At 49.5% G+C, this 27,998-nt stretch overlaps 1 protein-coding gene across 1 annotated transcript in view; it reads left to right on the top strand.

Annotated features, from left to right (window-relative positions):
- The first annotated feature begins 4,523 nt into the window (after window positions 1-4,523).
- The window catches only part of LOC102992997 (C-type lectin domain containing 16A), a 36,309-nt gene continuing 12,834 nt past the window's right edge, over window positions 4,524-27,998 (top strand). Inside the window, exons 1-5 of the mRNA XM_028485494.2 lie at window positions 4,524-4,674; window positions 8,572-8,672; window positions 21,704-21,826; window positions 25,313-25,422; window positions 26,201-26,245. Of these exons, the coding sequence (XP_028341295.2) occupies window positions 4,553-4,674; window positions 8,572-8,672; window positions 21,704-21,826; window positions 25,313-25,422; window positions 26,201-26,245 (501 nt within the window). The 5' untranslated portion in view covers window positions 4,524-4,552. The remainder of the gene's footprint in view (window positions 4,675-8,571; window positions 8,673-21,703; window positions 21,827-25,312; window positions 25,423-26,200; window positions 26,246-27,998) is intronic.

Here is a 27,998-nt window from a genome sequence, read left to right as displayed (position 1 = left end):
CCGGTACGGAGCACAGGCCCCGGACACGCAGGCTCAGCGGCCATGGCTCACGGGCCCAGCCGCTCCGCGGCATGTGGGATACTCCCGGACCGGGGCACAAACCCGCGTCCCCTGCGTCGGCAGGCGGACTCTCAACCGCTGCGCCACCAGGGAAGCCCGGCAGCCACTTTTGAAGATGGCTGTAGAATCCATTTTGGAACGGTGAGAATCTGGCGAGACCCTCTCCTCAAAAACCTATCACCCACTCCTCTCATGCCCACATAGCATTTTGCATACAATTGCAGGGAGCTGGCAGACCTAGGTAAGCATCACTACTTTTAAGAGTTGTTTGGATAAAATTGTTTAAAAGAAGGGGAAAAATCTGTTTAGCTTTGGAAGAAGCATTGTATATTTTACCTAGAAAACTAAGTGGAGCAGCTCATCCCACAACTATGCCGGCTGGAGGAGGAGTATGTCGGGGGGAACGGGTGCAGCTGTGAGAACCAGGGTGACAGAGCCGAGGTTCGGAAACCTCGTTGTGCATGGAGATTCCCTTGTGGGCCTGGTTCTGCACCAGGACATGACCTAGGAGGTGGGAGGGGGAGCAGGCTTGGCTTCTGCTGCTGCTTTTCTAGCTGTGTTGAGTCATTATATACTTCTGGGTTTCTGTTTCTTCAGATTCAGTATTCAGGACCAAACTAGTGGTTTTCAGGCCATTTTGTGGGAAGCTCCAGAATTCCAGAAAGGAGCTTTAGGGGCCTCTGTGGAGGCCGTGAGAGAACCCGTGGTTGGAGATGTTCGGGCACCCGCCCACCCACTCTGTACCCGGAGCAGCTCTGCTCTCACCTCTTACCATGGTGGTACCCTGGGAAATTGTCGTTCAGAATTAATATGCACCTGCTCAACAAAGTTTGGTGAGCACTAGACTGGATTATCTTTAACCTCTCCTCTATTCCAGAATTCTCAGAGTGTCCAGGGAGATTAAAAAGCCGAAAAGGGACAACCATGTCACAGCAGGTGGAGGCGCTAGGGCTTGGCCCCGGAACCTTGGGGAGTCCTTGGAGCTGAGTTCCTGCTGTGTCAGCCAGGCAGTCGAGGAGGAAGGGGGCCTCGCAGCATTATGGGAAGCAGGTCAAAGGTCACAGGGCAGAAGCCGGAGACCAGCACCATCATCTCATTTGGTAGTCTTCAGATGTCTTTGTCGGCACGCCCCAGCAGTAAACACAAATAAATAGATAATTGAACATGCATCTCATCTCCCCGGTAGATATACATTTATTATAAACTATACATATCTGTATTAATGTACAAATGTTATGTACATCATAACACAAAGTAGATTTTTTAAAGATGATAATAATTAAAAATGAAAGAGATACTGCCTAGCGAATCATCTGGCATACCCACTGAAGTGTGTCTGCACCCCACTTTGGAGAAGACCGGGGTAGTTGGGAGGCACCTGAAGGAGGCTGGTGGAGGGGAGGATGCGAGTACGGGAGAGAATGGTGCTTCTCAGACAGCAGTCTGCAATGCCTCCCGCCCTTTGCCGTGGCCGCAAGCTGCGTGGACTGCTGTTTACTCCGTAGCTCTTGGTGAATTGATTCACTTGTTTTTTCTTAAATTTAGCTTCATCCTAAGCAGTAACATCCACAAAAGAACAGGTTTTCTGTGCAGCTAGAGTTTTCTTCTAATGCACGTTAAAATAAATACAAAACTATACAGGCACATTCCACTTAAAAATCGTGTGTCAGCCCCCACCTGTGTGAGAGGGTCGGCCCTGTGGGAGACTGATCTGCGGCGTCTGACTCCAGACCACATTGGGAGGGAAGGGCCTGGTGCGAGCAAGCCCCCTCCCCCTGGTCCGGGCCCACGTGGGGATGTGGGGATGCAGTCCTCAAGCCAGAGGATAGTTGCAAGCACAGTCACGCCTAACAGAGTCCCAGAAAGGTGGCGAGGATGCGACATCCCCCGGTGAAGGCACTGTGCACACACTGATCGCAGGCTGGGTGGGGCGCCCTGCACGCCACAGCTGCCGTGCATCGTTGCCAGCCCTGCCTGCCGCCAAAACCTCCCCCAGTGGCCTGTCATCCATTGCTCCACTCCAGAGATGTGTAATGAGCACTTGCCGTGTGCCAGGCCCTGGACTAGACACTGGAGTTCTGGTGGAGAACAAGACAGATAAGGCAGCTACTCTCATGAAGCCCACATCCTAGTTGGGGAAGGCAGACAAGAAACAAGCAAACCAATAAACAGAAAACAGAAAATCCAGGTGCAGGTTTCCCCCCCAGGATCCAAAAGTAGAGCAGTCCTATGAAACCTTTCGTAGGACAAGATGGTGTAAAGCCAAGACGCAATTACCTTAGGACACATCTTGGTAACAGATGCACAAAATAAATGGAGGTAAAGCACCAATGCTCCCAGACACAGTTCAGAGCTACGGCAGCTTGACGCTGAGGTGCTGAGTGCGGTTCCCAGGAAGGAGCTTGGCGGGGCCGCTCCCGCTGCTTGGGGTGCCTGCCGCCTCTATAACGGTTGCTGCAATACCAACGCTCAATGCTGTTTCTGCTTTTTGCCTATTTTTGTAAAAGGGAAAATCCTTTTCAGGTTTCTTTTGGTTAGAAAAACAGGTACTAATGTAGGTCTTTTGTAAAAGCGAAGTGGCCTAAAGCAAACTTTTCGAAAAGGTGGGGATACCTGTAGTTATACATGCTATAAAGTAAAATCAAGATGGGGGGAGGGGACAGATCTATACAGGAGAATTCCCAGTAATTTATGTAGCTGTTCCTCCCTCAAGGAGACAGAACAGAACTCCTTAATCCTTAAGTGTGGGCTGTGCTTAATGACTTGCTTCCAAAGGGTGTGGGATGCAAGGAGGAGGAAAAGTCACTTTCCAGTGGAGAAACGTGACCAACATTTGCTTGGCCAAATGATTCAGGTGAACATCCACAGCCGTAAGTCATGTCAATAGCCTGTGCCTTTGATAGGATGTGATGAGAGGGGCACTTCCCCTCTGTGGTCTTCCTCCCAGAAACCCATAACCCCAGTCTAATTATCAGAAAAACATCAGTCAGAATGCCCCAGATTGAAGGGCACTCTACAAAATGAGGACCAGTCTCCTCAAACTGTAAGGAAGGAAGGTCTGAGAAACCGTCACAGCCAAGAGGAGCCTAAGGAGATATGACAGCTGGGTATAACGTGATATCCAGGATGGGATCCTAGAATAGAAAAAGGATATTAGGGAGAAACTAAGGAAGTCTGAATGAAGTATGGAGTTTAGTTCATGATAACTAAAAGAGGTAAAGGAAAAACCAGTGGGGAGGGTGTCTGAGAAGATGTCTCTGAGGTGGTGACGTTTGAACTGAGCCCCGAATAATGTGATGGAGTCATGCCTGGGTAGGGAGGACTGGGGTGGAAATGTTCCAGGCAGAGCAGACAGCCCTGTAAAGATCCTGGGGCAGAAACAAACTCGCTCCGGTCAAAGACAAGTGGGAAGGAAGCTCAGCACAGCTGGCTGGGCGGGGAGGGCCCCGAGGTGAGGTCAGAGGCGGACGGGGGCCAGGCCGTGCGAGGCCTTGATACCGTGAATGGCATTTGGATTCCATCCTGAGTGTGATGGGAAGGCAGAGGGGACCTGGGCTAATTTCCACTTAAAATCACTTGGTTCGGTGTGGACCACAAACTAGAGGGGGCGAGAAGAGAAGCAGAGGCCACGTGGGAGGCTGCTGCACGAGTCCAGGGGAAGAAGATGGCAAGGCCGTGGCAGAGCCCAGGTCCGCGGCCCATCATTCCTGAACAGAGATGCAGATTCACATCTCATCATCTGTTTCCCCTCATCATGTCTCCTGAAGATGGGGGGCCTTACCTGAACTCTGGGTTCTAAGAACTAAGTATTTGAAGGTCCACACCTGTGCATCAAGGAACTCTAACGGGACACCTCATGCCATAACAACCATCCACCTCTAACTCAGGATGTTTTCCTTTGTTGGTTCAGACCTTTTTCTCAAAATGAAAGTGTACACCGTGCTCAAGTCAGGTGCTACAAAAGTTGCCCCTACTTAATTGGGAAAAATAAAACGAGGTCCCTCCCCCTCTCTGCTTTCTGGAAGTTGTAAGTGGGAAGGGAAAACAAAGGCTTCGGTCATGTCAGAGCCTTTCTACATTGTAAACAGTTTCAGAATATTTCCAGTGAATTTGGTTATGTTTTATTAACCATGTGTCATTTCTTCCACGCTCCTCAACTCCTCTGGGAAGGAAGCATGGTATCAATAAAGTAGAATAAATAACTGTTGAAGAAAAAAATCTTGAAATAAATCATTGCGATCTGTGCTTTCTTGTCAAAATCAGGGCCCCATTTCTCGACGCTGCCAAGATGAAAGGAGAGAGAGGTTCAGGCCTCGGTCTTATTTCCCCCCAGCATGCGTGTTGCAGGGGCTCCACCACCGCCGTCGAGCGTTTGCTAGACGCGTGCGGAGCAGTCTGCCAGGCTCCGTCTTGAGCACGAGAGTGTCTGTAAAGCTCGGTCCGGGGCCGTGTGGGCTCATCCTGGTGTCTGTGTTTGCTTCCAGAGATAGAGATGGTAATCATGGAGCGCAGCAAGCTCCCGGAGCTGGCGCCCAGCACCTCGGTGCAGGAGCAGAACACCACAGACGAAGAGAAGAGCGCCGCCACTGGCCTGGACAGCGTCCAGTGGAGCAGGTAGTTGCCAGGGCTGTGGGAGGGCTGCCCCCGAGCCAGCCATCGGGGGCGGGGGGTAGGGCACTGCTGCTCGGTCTCTGGGATGTTGTGGAAGGGGGTGCCCTGGCCGGGTGCCCACAGAGGATAAGCCAGGCCTCTTCCCGCCCCCGCCCCCCGCCGATGGCCTCTTCTGCCTCCCGGCCAAGCCGTTCTGCTTCTCCACCAGAGACACGGCTCCTCTCTAGAGGCCACAGAGACAGAGCTGGCCCTCAAGGCCGTAGTATTCACCCCTTGGAATGAATGACCGAGGTATGGCACCACCACCCAAGCACTTCGGTGCTGGGCGGTGTCCTAACGGGTGTGGCCTTGTACTGGCTGCTCCTGGCCATACTCTGCTGTCCTCAGAAAGGATCCCCTTGGGGGAAGCGTTTGGATTTCATTCATTTGCTGCCGCCACGCGCACCACCGTCCGTAGGGCCTGACCTCGTGACTCAGCCGGCACGATTTAATGCTGGATTTAATGCTGCTGTCCACCTTCAACTTCTTGCCTGATGGTTCATTTCAGTGATGGCTGCCCAAACTACATCCTCTGAAAGCTTCCAGATGCCACATTGCCTGCAGCCTTGCTGTGGCACCACCCCTTCCAGAAGGAATTGGGTGGAGGGCTGCTCCTGAAGTTGCAGCAAACTGTCAGGAGGGCTTCTTCATCCTTATCAGATGGCCCTACTGCGCAGATGCCTGCAATAACCTCCTAATCCCATGTTAGTGGTAATAAATGCACAGCAACATGGTTTCTCTGTCAGCCTGCAAGGCATTCACTTCCTGAACTCTCACGGTGGGGTGGATGAACCCCCCCCCACACACACACACACACGCACACACGCACACACACGCACGCACACACGCACGCGCGCACGCATCCTATTTATTAATGCAACTTAAAGTGAAGACTCGAAGCAGGCTAATTTTTTCCTCCACGTCTTGTTTATCTCTTTCTTGGCACGTGTTTCAATTATCTAACAGACAGGATTAATTTTTATCAGTTGCACAGGGGAGCCACTTTTAGTTTTGGTTAAATAAAAGTCATTGCAGCACAATATGGGCTGTCAGTTGTACTGACAAGGACCTTTCTGATTTTGTGCTGTGACAACAAAATGTGACACCTGAAGCTCTGAAAATTAAGAAAATCATTCTAAACACAGAAAGGGAGGGGGAAGCAACCTTTAGGTGCTTGCACGGCTTTAATTTGAATATGAATCATTGAAAAACCAAAACTGACATGTCGTGGGGGATGCTTAGGCTAATGTAGGCACATCTGCTTAATAGAATATTAGCGGCTGCTTTTCCATGAATACTGTCATGATATGTTCAGTTTCTTAGGATCTAATAAATGGAAACAGCATGTATTTTGCATAGTATGGTAATACTGTAGCTTTCCTAAAGGAGGAAAAATACCCATGTATTGTCAAAAACAGAAAGTCAACCGACCAGAAAGTTATGTTGGAGTGTTGGAGTTGAGACTTCTTTTTTTCCTGAATTTTAGTGAAGAGAGGGGTTTTCTTAGAGTTGATTGAGATTGTTTCTTAACTTGCGGTGACTTTGGCATCTTCTACCACGGGTTCGTAATGGAAGCTGATCCTGTGTCTTAAGTTGGGCCACATGCAGATTTGTGGCCCCCAGGGACTCTGGGCAGGAGCTGCGCTCTGCTCTGAGACGAGGTGCCAGGGAGAGACTGTCCCTGGTGGAGAGTTGCCAATACCTTTGCAAAGGTATTGAGTTGTTGGCTGTCAGAGACACCGCCACGGACTTCTGTCCTCTCACCTCCTGCACTGAGCCAGGAGGAGGGCACTGAGGATGAGGGAGGGGACAGTTTGTCCTTGACATGAATTGGATCTTGACATTGGTCTGCTTGTCCAAAGAAACAGCATAGTACAAAGTGGAACTGTCCTTAATATTCGCCATACACCGTGGGCTGTATCTGCATTCGTGGTTACATATAGGCTTAAGAAACCAGAAACCATTCACAACATTCTCTCTTTTCTTTAAAAAAAAAAAAAAATCCTTTTAAAATTTAAAAAGTAATACACATTCAGAAAATGTAAAAAAGCTTGAAAAGTATAAAGAAGGAAAAAAAGCTCTCCATAATTCAAAGGCAGCTGTTATTAGCGTTTTGGTGATTTCCTGCCAGTCAGTTTTCAATGCCAATGTAGTGGGAATTCTGCCCTTCTTCCCCCCAATAGCTTATACCCCCAATAGCCATGTATATTACTTTTTATTCTTGGTTTTCTCTAATATCAAACCCCAAGCATCTTTTCAACTTTATTGTACTCTTAATAAACAAAATTCTAACGGCTTCATAATACTTCGTCTCATGAAAGATGGTGTATCCACTCAGCCCTCCCTCTGCTACTGGGCATTTGGTTATTCTTATTATTCCCAAATGAAAATACAGTCCAAATTCCAAGCAGCTGGCTTACAAGAAAGCGTTTTATACTTTATCCTGCTCTTACGTTTGGAAGTGTTATTGCTAGGGGCTTAGAAAAAAACAGATCCACACATGGCAAAACTATTCGCACATTTGAATGGTGATGACAGATCTGGGGCTCCAGAGAAATAGAGCCTGAATGTAAATGTTCCTTAAAAGTTTCTTCCTTTAATTTCTGTGTGTCACGTGTTTGTTTGAAATGTTATGACAAGTGCGTTTCACTGCTTCTGCATTTTTCAATATAATATTTTGAATCGGTGATACATTTATGGAGTATCAAAATTCAAAAAAGTATACAATGTTTTGCAGTGAATAGTCTCCCTGTTTCTCTGCTGCACCATCTCGCCCCCCCGCCCAGTCAGCAGTGTTGACAGTAGCTTGTGTAGCTTGTGTCCTTCCAGGGGTAGAGTGTGCCCTTGGTCACTCATTGAGTTGCTGTGCTCCCTTGGCTTCAACCTGGCATCCGGGGGCAGCCGCAGACAGTCATGGGATCAGAGCCTCCTGCCTACAGGCCAGATCTGTGCATATTCTGTTATCCTCGTGTTGAAGAGTCTTTCCGGGCCAGGCCCTTCACCTGGAAGGGCAGCATTCAAGGGTGTGCGGTTTGTGATATTTGCAGCCACTCTATAGATCTCACCCACAAAGCATCAGGCGAGAGACTTCCTATCGATCCCTTCCAGTCCGGGAAGGTCAGCCCAAGAAATCACTGGGCCAGGACCTGCCAAAGTGAGATCGTGGAGAAGTGCCCGTGGAATACTCAAAATAGAAATCCAACAGCAGCTCTCAATGTATGAGCACTTTCCACCCTGTGCCTGGGCCTGTGTTAAATGCCTCTCTGTTGTCATTTCACTTGAATCTTCACGGTAACCCCGAAGGGTTTAATCCCCATCTTGCAGATGGGGGAAAGTTTTAGGTAACGTACCCAAGGGTTTGCAGCTAAGTAGAGGCAGAATCAGAAGTCGAACCCAGGCAGTTCTTGCTCCAGGGTCCACATTCTAAAATTGTTCAGACTTGTGGGTGCCTTGTCTGCTATTGTGAGTCTATCACATTGCCTCGTTTTCTTCATTCTCTTGTCACTCTTTGAAGTGATGATGTGGCGAGTCCATTCTCTGTCTGCCCACTGGCATGGAAGTGCTGCAAGACCAGAGACTTGGTATCATTTATCCCCAGTGTCTGGGCCAGCGGGTGAATGATGCTGAGTGATTAAGCGGTTGGTTCGTTCCTTAGTTGGTTTACCCTGAAGACGACAGCTTCGCACGGGCGGGGCCTGCCTCTCAGTCCCCTTTGTGTCCTCCAGGCCTGGTGCTGGGCTGGGCACACGGCGGACACGCTGCATGCTGGCGGTGGGGCTGTAAAGGGCTAAGGCAGCTGCTTCCCGTGTGCAGGTGAGGCTCATGCACTCCACGAGGCTCATGCATGCCCCTCTTTTCCAGACCCTTCCTGGATATGGTGTACCACGCCCTGGACAGCCCAGATGACGATTACCATGCACTCTTCGTGCTCTGCCTCCTGTACGCGATGTCTCATAACAAAGGTAAGCCGCTCAGCTTGTCTGCCTTCAGGGAAAAGGAAAGCTGCTTTCCTTGAAGAATTTCCTTTCTGGTTTTGGCAGATTCCCACAGAATTTCTCTTCAACCTCGTTAGAATTTCTCAGGTGCTTTTCTACAGACTAAAGCCACAGGAATCGGTTACTCAGGTGGCACGGGGCTGGGGCGGGCAGAGGGGGAGTTTCAAGTGTTGACCGTCCAACCCAGCATGACTGTTCGCACTGTGGTTTGCTTTCAACCCCTTGGTTTACAACTGACTTAGGCTTCCTACCTCTTTCCTAACATCAGAACAGAAATCAGTCAAATTGTAATCTTGGTTTTGCTATTTATAAAAGTTGATGTGCTGTTCTGGGTTCAGAGCTAAAATAGACTCTGAGTGGATTGTGTGGAAGCGTTGGTTTCCTTTCCGAAGAAAGGTGTGGTTCTCTGGCTTCCCTTGTTGAGGCCGAGTGGTCAGGATCAGACTCCCGCGGAGCTGACACATTTGATTAGAATCCATTCATTTACTTCCTCTCTGAGAACAGTCACTGGTGTGTGTGCCACCTGGCTTGACACCGGCAAGTTCTTAAAGCACCACATCAGAATCTCTTTGAGGAAGAAATCAAGAATATTCCTTCTGGCCCCTGCCAAGCGCTGGGCTTGGCATAGATGAGACTTTGCATCAAGTGTTGTTTTAGTAGGTTTTTCATAAGCTTATTGGGAGGTAGTTGGAGGTGGGTTTTACTAAGACAGCCTATGGCTGGAGTCATTTAGAAAGCACTCAACATAAAGTATGTACTTACTCTTAAATCATTAATCATGATAAATAAGTTGATTAGTGGCAAAAGGAAATATAGTGAAAAGGCCTCCTCTCTCAAGTTTGTCCTCCAGTTCTCTTCTTCACAGGCAGTTCATGTTAACAGTTTCTTGTGTGTCTTTTAAAAGATATCCATGCAAACCCAAGTACAAGTGTATATTATTTTATTTATGTGGGTTCCCCACCCCCTGCCCAACATGAATGGAGGTTCATTCTTTATTGTCTGTTCTGTGCCTTGTTTTTCTCACATCATCATGTATCAACACGTCATTTCCCATCCCTGTAGAACTGCCTCGTGCTTTTTAATCCTGTGTCTGTGCCATCATTTATTCCGCCATCCCCTTACTGAATGACACTGAGTCTATTTCCAGGCTTTTCCCACTAGAGACAAGACCGGCCATGATGGCTCTTCTCCTGTATAAGTCATTGTGCTCATGTGCAAGGGTGTAGATCTAGCCCGAGACTTTTCTAAAAGATGCATAGCAAGCTCCGAATCCTCCCTCCACAATCTCGTTCACTCCCATGGGCTTCTGCGACTCCCCCCAGCTCCTGCCTTGGTGACTGGCACACGGGAGCCCTCAGTTACTGGGAGTAAACAGAACTCCAAGCCTGACCAATGGGAGTCGGTCCCACCCATGGATCGCCTGCCATTCCCCCGACCCTCACCTTCCATGCCCGCCTCACTCCAGCCCTGCAGTCTGAACTCCTGACCCTTGCACGCTGGAGACTTCTACCTAGGTGATTGAGCAACACTTTGAAACAGTCTGTCTACACCACACTCATCCCCCCGAAACGTACCCTGACCTCATCACGCTTCCTGCCATTTCTGGATCAGTTGAAATTGCCAGCCGAGGTTGAAAATGCCACGACCTTTAGCTCTTTCCTTCCTTTGATCCCAGCATTTAGTCATCAGGTGTTGTCATTTCTCCCTCTTCAGCCTATCTGATCAGCAGAATTTAACTGAACACAACTCAGCGCCTGGCTCTAAGTTAGGTGCTGGAGGCGAGAACCGAAGGCATGAGAGCAAGAGAGATATTGAGCGTGTCATCCCAGTGGCTATTATCACAGCCTCCCGGAGGGGTCAAACACACGGCCATTTTATAATCCATCCTCCACAGCACTGCCGGGTGATTCTCTGTAAGACTGTGTTGACCGTGTCCTTCCCCTGTTCAGAAACCTTTGGTGTTTTCTTCTCTCCCTTGAACTCCAGTCTCCTGTACCTGCCATTTTGAGTATCTGGATTGCACCCACCATTCTAACTTGACCCGATTCCACCAACTTCCCTGTCATAGACCCTTGGCTCCGGCCCAGGGAGTCAAACTTTACTACACAGTGATTGAACTCTTGCATGGAGATAAACTTGCAGTGGCTGTCATGGTACTCACTGAACTCTTTAATATTCTTTTGGTTGCAAGGCGCGGAAACCACCTCACATTAACTTAACAAAGAGAGAGAGTCTTATAGGAAGGCCCCTGGGGCAGCTCATGGGATCCAAGAAGTTGCCGAAAAGCCGAGGGAAGGGCAGGACCAGCTCTGGGGATTTCCCTTAAGGTAGATCGTGTTGTGGACCCATCAAATCCCAGGCAGGGAGTCTGTCTCCGTTCAGATTTCAAACTGTTGGGCAAGAGATCTCATTGTTCCAGGTTGGTGATATGTCTTAACTCCAGAACAGTCAGTTATGGCTGGGGGTGGGGTGGGTGAGAGTCAGGGTCACATAGCACAGAGCTGGCTCCAGGGGTTTCAGCTCTGTGTCTGGAACTGCTCCCAGAGAAGGGAGCTTCTTTGGAAGGCTGGCAGCCACCCCAGTCAGAGCCAACACGCCTACCTGTTCTTGCTGATCTGACACCTTCTTGTATCCATCTGTGTTTTTTCCTGCCATTTTTTTCTGCTGTAACATCACCTATTGAAATTCTGCTCAACTGTCAAGGGTCTACTGAGAACTCACCTTCTCCTGGAAGTTTTCTCTGATCCCTTCAGGTGATACTTACTCTGGGTTAGTACCACCTAGTGTGGCAGGCACATTTTATATTTTGCTGGATTTGATTTGCTAAGACTTTGTTAAGGATTTTTCCATCTATGTTCCTGAGTGTTATTAGTCTGTGGTCTCCCTGTAATTCTCTTGTTTTGTTTGCTTCAAGTTATGCTTACCTTATGAAATAAATTGGAAAGTATTCCCTCCTCCTGAATTTCTTGGAGGAGTTTTGGTAGAACTGGTATTATTTCTTCCTTTACTATTTGGTAGAATTCACCAGTGAAGCCGTCTGGGCCTGGAGTTTTCTTTGAGGAAAGGTTTCAAAGTACTCAATTTCTATAGTAGATATAGGGCTATTAAAGCTTATCTGTTTCTTCTGTTCAAGTTTTGGTAGCTTGTGTCTTTCAAGGAATTTGTCATTTCATCTAAACTGTTGAATTTATTGGCATAAACTTTTTTTACTATATTCCTTTATTATCCTCCTTGTTTTTTTTTTTCCCTTTTTTTCTTTTTTTCGGTCGTGCTGTGCAGCATGTGGGATCTAAGTTCCCCGACCAGGGATCAAACCCGTGCCCCCTGCAGTGAAAGCACAGAGTCCTAACCACTGGACTACCAGGGAATTCCCCTTTTATTATCCTCTTAATGTCTGTAGGATCTATAGTGGTGCCCCCTTTCTAATTCATGGTATCGATAGTTGAGGTCTTCATTTTTTTTTGTCCTGATCAGTTTGGCTAGAAATTTATCAATTTTATATGAATTTTATTGGTCCTCTCAAAGAACTTTCTTTTGGTTTCATTGATTTTTTTTCTCTGTTGTTTTTCTGTTTTATATTTCATTGATTTCTGTTCTTTATTTCTTACCTTTAGCTGCTTACTTCAATTTTAATTTACTCTTCTTTTTGTAGTTTCTTAAGATGGAAGCTTAAATCATTGATTTTTTTTTTAATGCTACTCAGTTTATTTTATTTTACTTTTAAAAATTAACATACAATAAAATTGACTCATTTTGTATGTGGTTCCATTAATTTTAGCATATTTATGGATTTGTGTGACCACTACTATAATCAGGTGTTACGTTGTAGTTCTATCAACCAAAAAATTCCCTCATGCTATTCCTTTTCAGTCATACCCTCTCCATACCAGTCATTGATTTTTAAACTTTTCTTCTTTTATAAAATATGAGTTTAATGCTGTACATTTTCCTCTAAGCACTGCTTTAGCTGCCTGCAGTAAATTTTGATATATGTGGTTTAATTTTTGTTCAGTTTAAAATATTTTATAATTTCCCTTCTGATTTCTTTTTGTCTATTCTATCATCTGTGTAATTTCTAGCCATATTTCTATTATTGATTTTTCTTCTGGTTTGATTTTAGGTTATATTTGTTATATTTTCCCTTTTTTTTTTTTTTTTGGCATGCCTGATATTTTTTGATTGGTTGACAGTTACTATGAATTTTATGTTGTTGGATGCTGAATTCTTGCTTCCTTTCAAGATTTTTGGGCTTTGTCCTGGGACAAGGTGAAGTTACTAGGAGTCGGTTAGGTCTTCTTAGACGCTTGCTTTTAAGCTTTGTTGGTGCTAGTCCAGAACAGCCTTTAGTCTCTGGCTCACTTGGCCCCAGTACAGAGGCCGTCCCCTTCCAAGGGCTCTACTCGATGAGCCATGATTAGGTAGTCCTTCCACGTTGGCCGCTGGGAATGTGAGCTCTTCTCAGCCCCGTGTGAGCTCCTGGGGTTCCACCTGCCTCCTCCCAGCAGGCCTTTCCCTTTCCTCACCTGCATACACAGGGCAGAACTTAGCGGGAGCCTAAGAAGGAACCCCCTTGCCGATCTGTGCAGCTCCCCCATCTCTGCTACTGTCTCGTATCAATTCCAGCCACTTGGCCTCTCTGAACTACAGACTCTGCCTTCTCACCTCAGAGAGACCGTGAGCTTTGTTTGGGTTTTCTCAGTCTGTGGTGAGGCCTGGAAACTTTCCAGACAGTGACCTGGAGCAATCACTGGGCACACTGCCTTAGTTTCTTCTCTCTCAGGATCACCCTCCTATGCTGCCTGTTGTCTTGTCCAGTGTCTCATAACCATTGATTTAGATGGTTTGCCTTTCTTGGCTGGAAGCTGTAGCATTTTAAAAAAGAAAGTTTTATCAAGGTATAATTGATCAACAGTGAACTGCACATATTTAAAGTGTACAATTTGATAAGTTTTGACACATTTAGACACCCATGAAACTATCACCACAGTCAAGTCAGTGTACGTATCCATCACTCCAAAAGTTTTCTCCTGCCCTTTGTCACTCCTCCGTCCCCCTCTTCTCCCACCCCTCTCCCTAGGCAACTCTGAACTGCTCCCTGTCACTATAGCTTGGATTGCACTTTCTAGACTTTTATGTAAATAAAATCGTGCGATAAATACTCTTTTTTTGTATGGCTTCTTTCAATCTGCATAATTATTTTGAGATTCGTCCATGTTGTTGTGTGTATCTGTGGTTCCTTTCTTCTTATGTTTGAGTAGTATTCCGCGTGTGAATGTACCACAATTTGTTTACCCATTCATCTGTGAACGGATGTTTGGGTTGTTTCCAGCTTTTGACCATTACAAACAAAGCTTCCGTGAACACTTGTATGTAAGGCTTTGTATGGACATGTATTTCCATTTTTCTGGACAAATGCTGAGGAATGGGATGACTGAATCATATGATAGGGGTGTGTGTGTGTGTGTTTGTTCTTAAGAAACTGCCAAACTATCTTCCAAAGCGATCGCGTGCTCTTACATCCCACCACCAGTGCACGAGGGTTCTGGTGTTCTGACACCCTCACCAGTGGGTGGCACGACCTCCTTTTTTATTTTAGTCATTTTAATGGGTACATAGTGGTGTCTTATTGTGATTTTAATTTGCATTTCCCTAATGACTAATGACGTTGAACAGCTTTTTAAGTGCTTAGTCTGCCATCTTCTCATTTCCTTTACCCGTGTTTTAATGGATTGTCCATTTTCTTATTGTTGAGTTTTGAGAGTTCTTTATATTCTGTTTACAAGTCCTTTATCAGATGTGTTTTGCAAAGATTTCCTCCCAGTCTGTGGCTGGCCTTTTCATTTTCTTAACAATACCTTTGGAAAAGCAGACGCTTTTAATTTCCGTGAAGTTCCCATGGCACTTTTTTATGCTTTTGCTCTGTGTGTTTTCTCTCCCACTCTGGACCGACGGGCCTCTGAAGGCAGAGACCGCGTCGCTCTCAACAGCCTCCTGCAGTACTCAGCTCAGCGGGCGCCTGACACCCGTCCAGCGCTCAGCCGAAGCTTGCTGACTGATTGCCTCTGAGCCTAGTGGCAGCTCCCCCGCGCCGCTCTCTTCCTGGCAGCTGGTGCTCCGTGCTCGGGGCCTCCGCAGGGAGGATGCTGTTGGCGGGGGTGGGGATGCCCAGCTCCAGAGGGCCAGGGGGCACGTGGGTGAACACTTCATCTTACGGGGGGCTGGCTTTCTGAGCAGGCTTCCTTCCAGGAGCCCCGCCGTGTGCTGGGGAGTGGACAAGTGGTGGCTGACACACCACGCTCCTTCATCCATGATGTGGCCAGAGAAACGACCCTGCCGAGGTCCTGCTGGGGAGCCCACCTCTCTTTCTTCCTAAAATAATCGGACTCTGTATTCGAGGGAATTTAATTCCTTCTTCCACTTCCTGCTAATGCTTTTCATTTATTTATTCATTCCCCCTGCTGATAAATATTTCTGAAGCCATTCTTAGATGCCAGGCACTGTGGTTAATATTGAGAACACAGCGGTGAACCAAATAGAGATTTTCCTAGTGGCGAGTGTGGCTGCTGCGGAGGGAGCAAGGCGACAGTGGTGGAGGAGAAGGCAGCGTTACGAGTGTGATCTGTGATTGTGGGGGAAGCCAGGGGTGGTGGTGCAGGGGTCACTAGCTTGGGTGGTCAGGGAAGGCTTCTATGAGGAACAGACATCAGAGCTGAGGCCTGAAGAATGGGAAAGAGTCGGCTCTGCAGAGATCTGAGGCAGGAGTGCTCCGGGCAAAGGGAACAGCCTGTGCAAAGGCCCTGAGGTACAAAAGACCTTACAGGTTTGAGGAGCAGAAAGCAGGTCAAGGTAAGGCTGACCAGATGGGCAGGGACCAGATCGTGAAGGGCCTTGAAGGCCACAAAAAGGAATTTAGATTTTATTCCAGGTGCAGTGGGAAACACCTAAAGGATTTTTAAGTAGAAGAGTGACATGGTCAGATGGAAATTTTTGGAAGATTACTCTGGCTGCTGGATGGAAAGTAGGTTAATGGGGGTGGGGGAGTGAGTCGCAAGGGGGAAAGCTGGGAGGCTTGTGAGGAAGCTGTTGCAGTAGTCCAGGCAGGGATAATGTAGACTGAATTATGGCGCATTGGCCACGGAGATGGAGAAAAATTGGAAAGTTTTACGATACATTTTGGAGCTACAGCCAGGACGAGCTGATGGACTGGATGTGGGGGGTGAGTGAAAGGGACGCTGGGGCAGCTGCGTGTGGCCATTTACGAAGACAGGAAGACAAGGGCAGGAGTGGGGCCGGGGGCGGAGACTTCTGCTTGATTTGGGTAGGAGGGGGCACCACGGGAGGAGTCTGTGTGATGCCCAGGGCCCTGCCTCCTGCCACTGTGTGACTGGTGGTGCCATTTCCAGAACCAGCAAGTGTGGGCTCTGAAGCAGGTTTGGAGAGGAAGCTGGAGAGTTCAAGTTCGGCACCCTGAGGCCCAGGTGCCTGGGGCACCCCCAGGGGAAACTGCCTAGCAGGGGGAGCTGCCGCTTGGTTTATGCTCCAGTCTGGCCTGCAAGCACAGGTCTGCATTTGGTGGGGGCCGTTTGGTTGTGGTGGTGGTGGCAGCGGTGGGTGGGTGGATGGTTGCTGTTTTGGTTAGGCAGCAGGCAGTTAGCTGCACTTAACCTTCAGCCTCTCTTTTCCAGATCCATGCCCTCTAAGCAGGGCCCCTAATGAAATGGTCTCTTTCTGATAGATTTTCCATCATAAGACAATTTTAACATAAAAGCAATGTTAATAAAAACCAAATGTTAGCTCAGGCCTTCCAGTAAATCATAATAGATTAGATGCTGTACCGAAATGAATATCACACAGTGGAAAGGGTTGACCGGTTGGAGGAAGGCTCTCGCTGTGATTCAGTTGGGCCCTGTGATGAAGGCTGGTTCATATCTGTAATAGCAGATGCAGCCCTCTCACCTCTGTCAAGTTTGCAGGGCCCTGGCCCAGGGGAGGGGGAAGGGGGGTGAGTTTTGCAGCTTTGTCTTCCTAAAGGTTCCCCTGCTCCACCCACTAACCCTTCTACTCCCTGCCCCCTCCATTTATCATTGTTTACCCAAGAGGAATCTTGGGCTTTTTGCTTTTTTTGTTTTGCTGAGAAGTTACTGGAACATGGATGAGAGGTATGGGAAAGGTTGAAAGGTAACAGGATAAAGGGAGGCTTTTGCCATGCGGAGAGTTGGCAAAATATCATTTTGGATCTTGACTGACACATAATCAGAACTGGAAGTACATTGAAAATTGGCCCAACATCTGGTTAGCTTTCGAAATAGTTGGTCTATACTCTTCCAAAGCTGGCAATGCTTGTGTGACTCCAGCCAAGGAGACCGAAAGAAAGAAAAAAAAAATTTTTTTTAATTAATTTATTTATTTTTGGCTGTATTGGGTCTTCGTTGCTGCGTGCAGGCTTTCTCTAGTTGCGGTGAGTGGGGGCCACTCTTCGCTGCAGTGTGCGGGCTTCTTGTTGTGGAGCATGGGCTCTAGGCATGCGGGCTTCAGTTCTTTTGGCACACGGGCTCAGTAGTTGTGGCTCGCAGGCCCTAGAGCGCAGGCTTAGTAATTGTGGCACATGGGCTTAGTTGCTCCGCGGCACGTGGGATCTTCCCGGAGCAGGGCTCAAACCCATATCCCCTGCATTGGCAGGAGGATTCTTAACCACTGCACCACCAGGGAAGTCCAAAAATAAATTTTTTTGACCATTATTTTTACCTGGCACTATTGTGGTCTCTTTTTTTTTTTTTTTTTTTTTTTTTTTTTTTTGCGGTACGCAGGCCTCTCACTGTTGTGGCCTCTCCCTTTGCGGAGCACAGGCTCCGGACGCACAGGCTCAGCGGCCATGGCTCACAGGCCCAGCCGCTTTGCAGCATGTGGGATCTTCCCAGACCGGGGCACGAACCCGTGTCCCCTGCATCGGCAGGCGGACTCTCAACCACTGCGCCACCAGGGAAGCCCTATTGTGGTCTCTTTATACAGGTTTGTCTGTCTGTCTACTTCTTTTTATGTAGCTTTGGTCTGGGTCTGTTCTACCCTTGTCCTGAATGGGGGTTTCCACTAAGGAGGAAGAATCTAGAACCCAGAGGGGAAGCTTAGGAGCTGGTTACCGACATCACGGAGCCACACCCTTCCCTTCTATTTGGGATTCTTTGAATTAGTTAGTTGGGAGTTTGGCCCCCGCCAGTCCGCAGCCCGGTGCTTGTAGGGTGGGAGTGATGACAAGGGAGACCCGTTCTGACTCACTGGGGCAGAGCGGGATCTGACCCCGGTGGGGAGGGAACCAGGAAGCATGTGGTCTGCTGGAATCTGGACGTGCGAGCACGGCTTCCCGGGCCATGTGAAGTGCATCTGGGTTTCTCTGGAATTTGTTACTCGGCACTTAGGGGGTTGAAGCAAATAGGACGGTATATTATCTACAGTGTTTATTTCAGTCAGAGGGAAATGGCTGGCGGAGGAACTAGATCGGGTTTGCAACAAAACCTGCTTCTCAGTGACTGAAAACCTGTGTGTGTGTCTGTGGGTCTGTGTCTATCTGTCTGTCTGCCTGTCCATCCGTCCACCTGCACATGTGCCATTTCCCTTTCACGTGCATATCATTGTCATATTGTCACACTGACCTTGTTCATTCACAGCTGTCAGCCACCGTTTTGTTTGGACCCAGAAGAATGTCTTGGAGACTGTGGTGGGAAAGAGAGAGAGATGGGGAGGGAATGAGGCACCTGGCCGAGCAGGAACTTTGGGGAAAGAGCGGAGATGCCCAGAGGGGTTCTTTACAAAGTTTTGCCATGTGTCGTGTGGAATGGACCCTGCTCTCTGCCTCCCCTTGGCTGGTGGTAAAATCTACTGCACATAGGATGCGTTGCAACATGGAGTCTATTTTGGGAAAGTGCTGGAAGCGGGGAGATCACCTTGAGTGGCCAGGGGGATGGATGCTGCTCTAGAGTTGGCCATGACAACCAGATCATGTCACCTGCTAGCTGCCCTCCAGGGGTCCTGGCATCCAAGCCATGTCTGTCCCTCCCCTAGCTTCTGCCTCATCACTTCCACCCAAAGCCCCGACCCCATTCTCCCCGAGCTCTACCATACTCCCTGCCCTGCTCCTTGGCCTGGCAAGTCCTGGTCATCGCTGAGCAGCTCATCCTGCAGAATCCAACCTAGCTGCTTGTCCCCTGTGCTCCCCACAGACAGCTCAGCATGCCTTCTTTGGGCCTTCTAGAATAGGTTGATGTTCGCTTTGGTTAGCTTGTTTTCCTTTCTGTCCTTTTGTCCTCTCATTCTTTCTTTCCTCTTACAACACAGCTGATATAGAACTACATTAAACCACGTTCAAAGTAAAAATTCCCATCAGTGCAAGGTAACGACAGGTAACTATTGAACGTGACCGAGTGCTGCTTCTAACTGCGTCCTGACAGCAACCCTGGGACGGGCAGTTTCTGTAATTATTCCCATTGAACATGTAAGGAGGCTGAGAATCCAAGAGGTAAGTATCAAAACAAAATTCCTCCAGCACCTGGCACCTGGCTCTTTCCCCTTCCATCCTGGCCACAGTGCAGCAAGAACCCTGGGAGAGAACGAGCCCAAGGGCACGAGGAGGCCTTGCGGGGCGGGCGGTAGCTTTTGTCAGACCAGAGGGCAGGCCCCTCTCAAACTGTTGCTCTGGTCAGCTCACCACACAGGGGGTGCCACCCCCTCCCCTGCTGGATCCTGTCCATCTCCGGAATCAACCTAGTTCTAACTGTGCCTCTAATGTGGTCTGTGACCTTGGGGATGTGACTTAACATCTCTGGGCCTTAATTTCCTCACTAAAGGAAGAGGTTGCATTGGAATCTGGTCCTGTGAAGTCTTGAGGTTTTTCAGTCCCCATGGTTCCCCCGCTTCACGGAGGGTGGAGCTGCCAGCCGAGGAAGGTCAGGATAACCTTGGCAGGTTTTTCTTCCTGTTGAGAGAAGATTTTGCCACAGATTTCCTCATTTTTGACAAATTCTAAGGGAGTCAGGGCAGTAATAGGCAAGAGACAAAAAAGGGAACTCGCCATGGAAATTCAAGAGCTGGTCCGAGTCTGCCTCCCAGGCCCTAACAGCTGCCGCTGCGTTCCCGGGGGAGCCAAAAGCTGGCCCCTCGCACCGTCTTCTTTGAAGTGGGATGACGGATGGGGGGTCATGGAAGTGGGTGATGTGCCGGGCAGGCCAGGGAGCCATTGTTTTCCCCAGAACCGCTGACTGACAGTTCCCAGAGGGCCAAGAACAAAAGGGTAGAGAGAGATTCACACAGTGTTGACATTTCTGGAAAAAAGCAAATGCCAGAAAGATTCAGTTGATGTCCTTGCCATTTAATAAACCAGAATGCTTCAGAGTTAGACATTTAGCATCAAAACGAGATACAGAATCCACAAATCAAATTTTCATCACAGTCAAATTTTTGGATGAAGCCACATCGGTGCGTTGTGAGAGGGGGACCTGCTTACCTCCAGCCCTCGGGCCGCCTCCACCTGTGTCATCTCCTTGGCATGACTTAGCCTCTGGTTCGGAGTTGGAAGGAATTCAGTAGCACAAGATATATTGTTATGCTTTATTACGTCAACGTGTGAGTGTGGGAGTTACTTAGAATCCAGACAGTCAGCTCCTCACTGCTATCCTCCACTATTTTGTCAGGGTTCTAAATGAAGCATCATCTAGTACTCAAGGGGCCGTATTTCAAGAGTTCCCAGAAGTGCCACCATCCCCCCTTTTGTAGAATAACAGGAAAAGACGTGCTTCAGGCACAAACAATCCTTCCAGCTCCCCAGGCGTGGAGCAAGTGAAATGTTTGTTTCTGCGAGCTTTTCTGCAAGCCTAGTTTTCCAGAGCTGGGCTCGGCGAGAAGAGAGGGATTTGGAGCACTGCCTGTCCCACACCTGGCCTGGTGAAGTGACCCCAGCGGAGTCGTCCTGTCGCCCTGGCCCCCAGGTCCTGCTTTAGGAAAAGTGATGCTTGGTTTAGTTAGACTCTGAGTGCGCCCTCTCTCCTTTCCCAAGCCGCACCCCCCCAACCCTCCCCCTCCCCCACCCCACCCCACTCCGTCTCATCTTTGTCTTTGAAATGCTGTTAGATTTCCCTGGAGGAAAAGTGATTCCTCTGCCCCTTAAGCGTAGACCCGTAGATCTGCTCTGTCAGTTTTGTCGCATTTGCGCCTTTCTGTGAGCCTGGCACGGGGCTGCCGCCTCTGTGCTTCCCACGCGGGGGCCCAGCTCTCCAGTTTGGTGTTAAGAGCTGGAGATGCGATTGGTGGGCACGACTGTAGGTTCCTTTCTGTCTGGTCTGTTTCCCCCATTGTGGGACGGGTGTCACACAGGGGTGCCCTCGGGGGGTGCGCAGACCAGCCCCGAAACGGCAGCAAAGCCCGCAGTGCCAGAGTTTCTCCTTTTCCCACCCGCTTCCCGCTCCTCTGACTGTGCCCAGGAGCATGTCACAGTCGGGCTAGCGTGACCTCAGCACCTTTCACGCACCTGCCGATCACCCTTTCTAACTCAGAGCAGGCCTCGGGCCACAATGAGTAGCCAGTCAACAGTCTTTGGCTGAAACGTAAAAACTTTGTTGCTGTTGGTATTGCAGCCATGCTGATTTCCCGTTTGCAAGTAGTGTTAGAAAATGTATGTTTTAGGGAATTCCCTGGCGGTCCAGTGGTTAGGACTTGGCGCTTTCACTGCCGAGGGCCTGGGTTCAATCCCTGGTCGGGGAACTAAGGTCCCGCAAGCTGCGCGGCGTGGCCAGGAAAGGAAAGATATGTTTTAATATATTTACTTAAGTTCCAGTTACAGAAAACTCTGAGGTGAGTCATAGTACAGGCAGCACGCGGTCATGGCAGGAATCACGAAGACGGACCGTGCACGGCTGAGGTTGAGGAAGCCCCGCTCAAAGGGGCCTTTCAGGACATGGAGGGCACTCGGTATGGCAGCTGCGCTTACAGCCGGCCCCTTCTCTCCGTTCCAGGCATGGATCCTGAGAAACTCGAACGGATCCAGCTGCCGGTGCCCACTGCGGCTGAGAAGACGACCTACAACCACCTACTGGCTGAAAGACTCATCAGGATCATGAACAACGCAGCCCAGCCAGGTGCCCGGGCGTGCAGGCGGTTCCCAGGGGTGGTGGAGTTATGGGGACCAGGCCCCACACTGGCACCAGGAGCCCTGGCTTCTAGATCTGGCCCTGCTGGGAATCCAGGCAGACCTCAGCCATTCCCCTGCCACATACCCCCGTGTCCTGGGCCACCCGGACCCCTCCCGTCCAGCTGTGTCTTCGTCTCGGGGTCTCCTCCTCTTTCCTTCCCCCATGGTGTTTGTGCCAGACCCTCTCTTTCTTCTCCTTCCATACTCAACCCTGCTTTGGTCAGTTTTGCCTGTGTCTGCAACCCTCCTCTTGGAGTGGCCCAAGGCCACATTTGAGCGTGAGCTAGGCTGAGTATGAGTGAGGGGGAAGCTTGATAATACGAGACGTGCCTGGTGTCTGGCACGTGTCAGCCTAGTTCTGAGGTCTTGGCCAGCACCGACCTGCAGCCACAGTAGGGGCTAGAAAGAGCAAGTGGAATGAACTAGCACAGTGGTTCTCAACTGGGGGCAGCTTTGTCCCCAGGGGACATCTGGCAATGTCCAGGGACATTTTTGGTTGTCACAGCTTGGGGAGGGGTTGCTACTGGCATCTAGTAAGCAGAGGCCAGGATGCTGCTAAACATCCTGCGGTGCACAGGACAGGCCCCCACAGCAAAGGATTATCTGGCCCCAAATGTCAGTGGTGCTGAGGCTGAAAAACCCTAATTGCAGGGCAGGGAGAGAGGCCATCGGGGCCTGAGTGAGTGCGCAGGAAAGGGCCGGACGGAGATGCAGCCTGATGGAGAGAGAACCGCTGAGCTGAGTGATCAGGAGCAGTCCAGGGGGTGGGCCCCAGTCAGGCTCAGGAGAAGGGCAGGGGTCCAGGGTGGTGATTACAGATGAGGACCTCAGAATCAAGGTGGGGGGTGGCCAGAAGCACAGTGTGACTGCTGCGGAGTGAGTGCAGGGGCTTGGAGAACCGGGTGCAGGGCCTAAAGGGTATCGGTAACCTCAACAAATGTTTATTGAGTGCCTACTGCATGCCAGCCTCTGTATGCGAGGGATGAGGGTATAGGAAGTAGGGGACAGACGTGGATCCTGTCCTCCAGGAGCCACGGCTGGGGGTCTGTGGAATCTAGACCTCAGTGTTGGGTCAGGGCCAGAACTGACACTGTGGGGCTCACAGATGGGTTTTAAAGTCACAGGAGAGGAGAGAGGCGTGTCTGGGACTGAGCTCTGGGCCACTACCGATCTCTGGAGGTGATATAGAGGGGGAGCCAGCTCCAGAGCCTGGGCCAGGCCCCACGTGGGAGGGGGAGGGCCAGGAGGAGGGTGTCCTGGGTGGCAAGAAAGATGTGGGTGGCTCAGGACCAAGGGGCGCTCAGTGGAGTCAGTTTCCACGGGAGGTCTAGTTGGGGGAGGCGGAGCACGTTCCTGAGGATGGTGGCCCAGGCCCGGTTGGCAGGAGCTGTGTGAGCTGGACGTGCCTCGGTGATGGGGCAGGTGGAGCATGGCCTGGGCGTTGGGGAGGAGCGTCCACGGTGGGGAGGATCAGCAGGCCCCCTGAGGACGGTGTATTTCTGAAGAGAAGAGGTTGGGGCAGCTCAGAGGGACAATCTGGAAGCTTCAGTGAGGCCTCAGGAGTTTGCTGCTCCCTCTGTTCCCCTGGAGAGATGGGCCAGCAGGGGGAATAGTCAGCAACTTGGCAGGAACTTGCAAAGGAAGAAGGGTCTTGGTGGAAAATCACCGTCCGCTTGCCTGGAGGCAGCAGGAGGGGCGTTTCTGACCTGGCCCACAGCGCGGCTCCGCGGAGGGGCAGGCGAGAGTGAGGCTGTGCTCCGGAGAGCTCCTGAGCCTGGAGGAGGGCGGGTGGGCGCTGCCGGGCCTGGGCCGCGGTGCAGAAGTGGTGGTGGGGCTGGGCCGGGGAGAACGGCCGAGCTGAGACTAACCAGCCTCTGCCCGGGTGGCCCCTGGGGTTGTGTCGTGCTTAGGAAGACCTGGTTTTGCTCGTCTGTAACCAGATCATTTTGGGGCAGGTTCCCTCTTCTAACCTGTTTGCTGCCCTACCCCCACCCCCGCCCTAACACACACGCGCGCGCGCACACACACACGCGCAGCATTAAAGGCCAGCCAGGGAGGTGTGCAGTGGTGTGTCTGCCTTGAGTTTTTCCCCAGTGGTCCATCCTGGTCCCTGTTGTTTCCAAGACATCGGAGATGTGGCCTAGAAACTCCCCCCTCTCCTGGCCCCTCCTTCCACGTGGAGGCCTCTCCCCAGAAATGAGATTAAAGACTCAGGGGGAGTTTGCTAAGAGCAGGATGCCCTTCAGTCAGGCGGTCACAGGTCCTTTCTAGGGACAATGCCAGATGTGGGTTTTGGCATTCAGGGCACCTGGAGTCCACCTACAGCCCAGTGTGAGACTTGGGACAAGCCACTTCACTTTTCTAAACCTCAACCTGTAGAGCACCCATTGCAGTGGGGTTTTAGAGAGACTCCTTGAGGGAGCGTCTCTAAAGCACCCAGACCATGCCTGGCTCACAGCAGGACAGCAGGCTGCGTTAGTCAGAACTTGGTTGCAGTTGACAGAAACCCAGCTGAGACTCGCTGAGACAATACAAACAAACAAACAAGACTGTTGGCTTGTGTGACTTCAAGTCCGTTGGGCGCTGGCTTGAGGCACAGCTGAATCCGGGGCTCAGACAATGTTTTCAAGCCTGTCTTTGGGCTCTGTGGCCTCTGTCTTGGCCAGATGACTGCCTGCAGCTCCCGCCACCTGTCTCTGTCCAAGTCTCTGTCTGGCTCTAGACTTGCTGTAGCAGAGACGCTGGGCAGCCTGGTGGAAGGGAGGACTCAGGGCTCAGTTTGTAGAACACACTGGTGAGGTGGCCACTGCGGACTATAGTGCTTGGGCCATCAGGGCCCCACCGCTGTCCCTGTTCTCTCTGCAGCCCAGCACGAGGAGAGGGTCTCGAGCCCGGCGGTTCCAGCAAGTTGTGGAACTGAGCCTTACTGGCTATGACTGGCTCCCTTGCTCACTCCCTACCCAGTCACTATGACCAGGGGGCTGGATGGCCCTAACCAGCCTGGGGGATGTGCCCACCCCCGGGACAGGGGAAGCAGGACCAGCTCCACCCAAATCACATGACCGAGAGCAGGGCTGGTGGATCTCCAAGGGAAACTGGGGGTGCTCGTCCCTGAAGAAAGGGAAGGAATGCTGGACAAGCAAAGTGACCGCAGATGGCCACTTTCTAGGCCTTCAATAATAAGTAGTTACCCATTTTTCCTGCCTCCCCTCCCCCCATAAGGGGACTTTGGGTAGCATTTGGTACAGGCGGTTTTGATGAGAACATTCAATTGTAATTGATTGGGAAGGAGGTTGGCACATGGGGGTTCCCTCTGTACCCCCACTGGATGTCGGGGGACCTGTCAGCTGACCTCCAAGTCAGGAAGGCAAGAGACTGCCTGTGAGGGCGTGCAGCCCGGGGTACGCGCGGCTGACCCCGGTGTGCTCTGCAGATGGCAAGATCCGGTTGGCAACGCTGGAGCTGAGCTGCCTGCTCCTGAAGCAGCAAGTCGTGACCAGCACGGGCTGTATCATAAAGGACGTACACCTGGCCTGCCTGGAGGTGAGGCCCCCTTCCTCCTGCACCCGTGCCCCGGGGGAGGGTAGGAGGAGGTCGAGGGAAGCTGCTGCATCCAGACCGCAGCCCGGTCTGCAGCACCACTGGGAGGAAGCTGGGCCCTAGACCCCTGCCGCCCCCTCTACCCACTTGCTCCCACAGACCTGCCCTTCCACTGAGATGGGCCCGAGAAGCCCACTTAATAGTGAGTTTTAGTAGTTCTCTTGTATTGGGCTCTGTATTTGTCTCCGGGATTTTTTTCTTTTTATATTATGAAAGTTTTATACGTGTACAGATACACATTTATTTATTTATGGTTTATCGTGCTACTATGTTCATTCATTGTTTTAAATAGCTTTCATTGTTTTCCCTCGTATTTTCCATGTTTATTTTAGAAAGTTTAGAAACTACAGAGAGGTAAAAGGTAATGATAGTTGACAGATTGGTGTGTGTCTTTGCAGATACCACATACACTCACACACACGTTTACAAGTGAATTTTTCTTTTTATAAAAACAGAGTCATCAAGGCCATATTGTAGAACCCGTTTCTCATGTAACTGTGTATCAACAACTTTCCATGTCATCACATTGAATCGTCTGTCCTTTGCCCATTTTTATTTTGAGCTCCTTCTCTCCCACCCCCTTATGAAGAACCACTTTATAGATTAAGATTATTAGCCCAGCATCTGTCTTATATAGACTCAGACTTTAGAATTTGTGATTTACCCAACTCACTCGCCTCGGTGAGACCTGCCCCCTCACACCCTCCCTCTCTTTTAACAGGGAGCCCGAGAAGAAAGTGTCCACCTGGTGCGGCATTTCTATAAGGTAAACTGCCGGAACTCAGGGGGTACAGCAGTGTGTGTGTGTGTGTGTGTGTGTGTGTGTGTGTGTGTGTGTGTGTGTGTGTGTGTGTGTGCGCGCCATATAAACCAGACTGTAGTGTCTTCAGTTATTTCTTACACCCTATGGGTCCTGAGTAAAAATGTTCAATTTCATCCTCTCCAGAGCAGTGGTCTCTGTACTTTTCTGTCCATGCTCTTGTATCAGTACAACTTTTGAGGACTCACCCCTAGTATGGGACTGTTTATTTATCAATTATATATGAATTTGTTTATTGATGAATTTATATGTAAATGATGAATTATATACAGATACTCGTATGACTAAATAATACATATGAACTTATGTGTTCATGAATTACATATGCTTATACATATAAAATTACTGAATTACATATGAGTTTATAAATTATATGCATGTGTATTATTTATATACATGTACAGGCAGACCTCAGAGGTACTGTGGGTTTGGTTCCAGATCACCACAATAAAGAGAGTCACGCAAACGTTTTGGTTTCCCAGCGCTAATCAAAGTTATGCTTACACTGTACTGTGGTCTGCTAAGTGTGTGATAGCATGGTGTCTAAAAAAAAGTACATACCTTAATTTAAAATACTTTATTGCTAAAACATGCTATCATCTGACAACACAGGGTTGCCATGGACTTTCAATTTGTAAAAAAAATTCAGTATCTGTGAAGCAGTAAAGCAAAGTGCAATAAAATGAAGTGTGCCTGTGTGCACATACAGGCTCTAAACATTTATCATGAATTTAGTGAGAGCTGGTAAAGGACCACCATAACTTTCAGTATTTGGAAAACTTGTAGATCTGTCTTCAGTTTCCAGATGATTCGTTTTAAGATACTGCATTGTGATGGTTTTGTTTACCTCTTTTCTTAAGGCATAATATAGCCTTAGGCAAGGCTCATCATTTGTCAGCGACAGTGGATTAATCCATATGCCAAGCAGTCTTAGTAGTTTCTGATTTTTTGGCCTCCACATCAGATCTCTCCAGATCCAGTGAGTGGTGGTTTCCCCTTGCACTCTGGCTGATGAAGAGATCCTCCCTGGAGGAGGAAAGGCATCGGCCCTGCCCTTTTCTCGTTCACTTGCACTGTTATTCATTGTTTGTACTCTCCTTAAACTGCTGTGAACTAGATACATATATGAATGGGAATCTTCTTCTTTGTAAGAAGCTTTTTAAGCCACTGCCCATTATTGTGTTTGTTGAGATAAAACCAGGTCATGTAATCTGGAAGTGTACCTCGCCGGGATCAGATGATGCCACGCAGCTGCAACACGGTGGACATGCCCAGACGAGGGTGGCACCACTGTGGGCCCCATGCACTGGGGCAGAAATCCCAGTCTCCCCTTAGACCAGCCCAAACCACACTTGGCCTTGAAGTGAGGATACGAGTCCTCAGCAGAGTCATCTTTGAAGCTCTTTCCAATATAACTGCTCTTAGTTTATTCCCCCGCCCCCCCACCCCCACCCTGGCCCCCAGAAAGCTTCTGGATTGCAAAAACAGGAAGACATATAGGTAGGCATATTCCCAGAGGATTTTTCTTTCTCACTGACAAAAGGAGAACTGTATTTGAATTGCAGCTCCCTTCTCCCAACCCAGATTTTTCTCTCTTGTATCCTAAAAGGTTTGCACCCTAAGTACAGTATCTCACAAGCTTATGGATATTCTCAAGGGTTGCTATTTCTGTGGTTATTGCATGGTTCTCACACCACAC

Source organism: Physeter macrocephalus, unplaced genomic scaffold (genome assembly GCF_002837175.3).
Source record: "Physeter macrocephalus isolate SW-GA unplaced genomic scaffold, ASM283717v5 random_418, whole genome shotgun sequence".
NCBI classification, from domain to species: Eukaryota; Metazoa; Chordata; class Mammalia; order Artiodactyla; family Physeteridae; genus Physeter; species Physeter macrocephalus.
The sequence above is the reverse complement of the archived record's forward strand: the minus strand, read 5'-3'. Positions and strand labels throughout refer to the sequence as shown.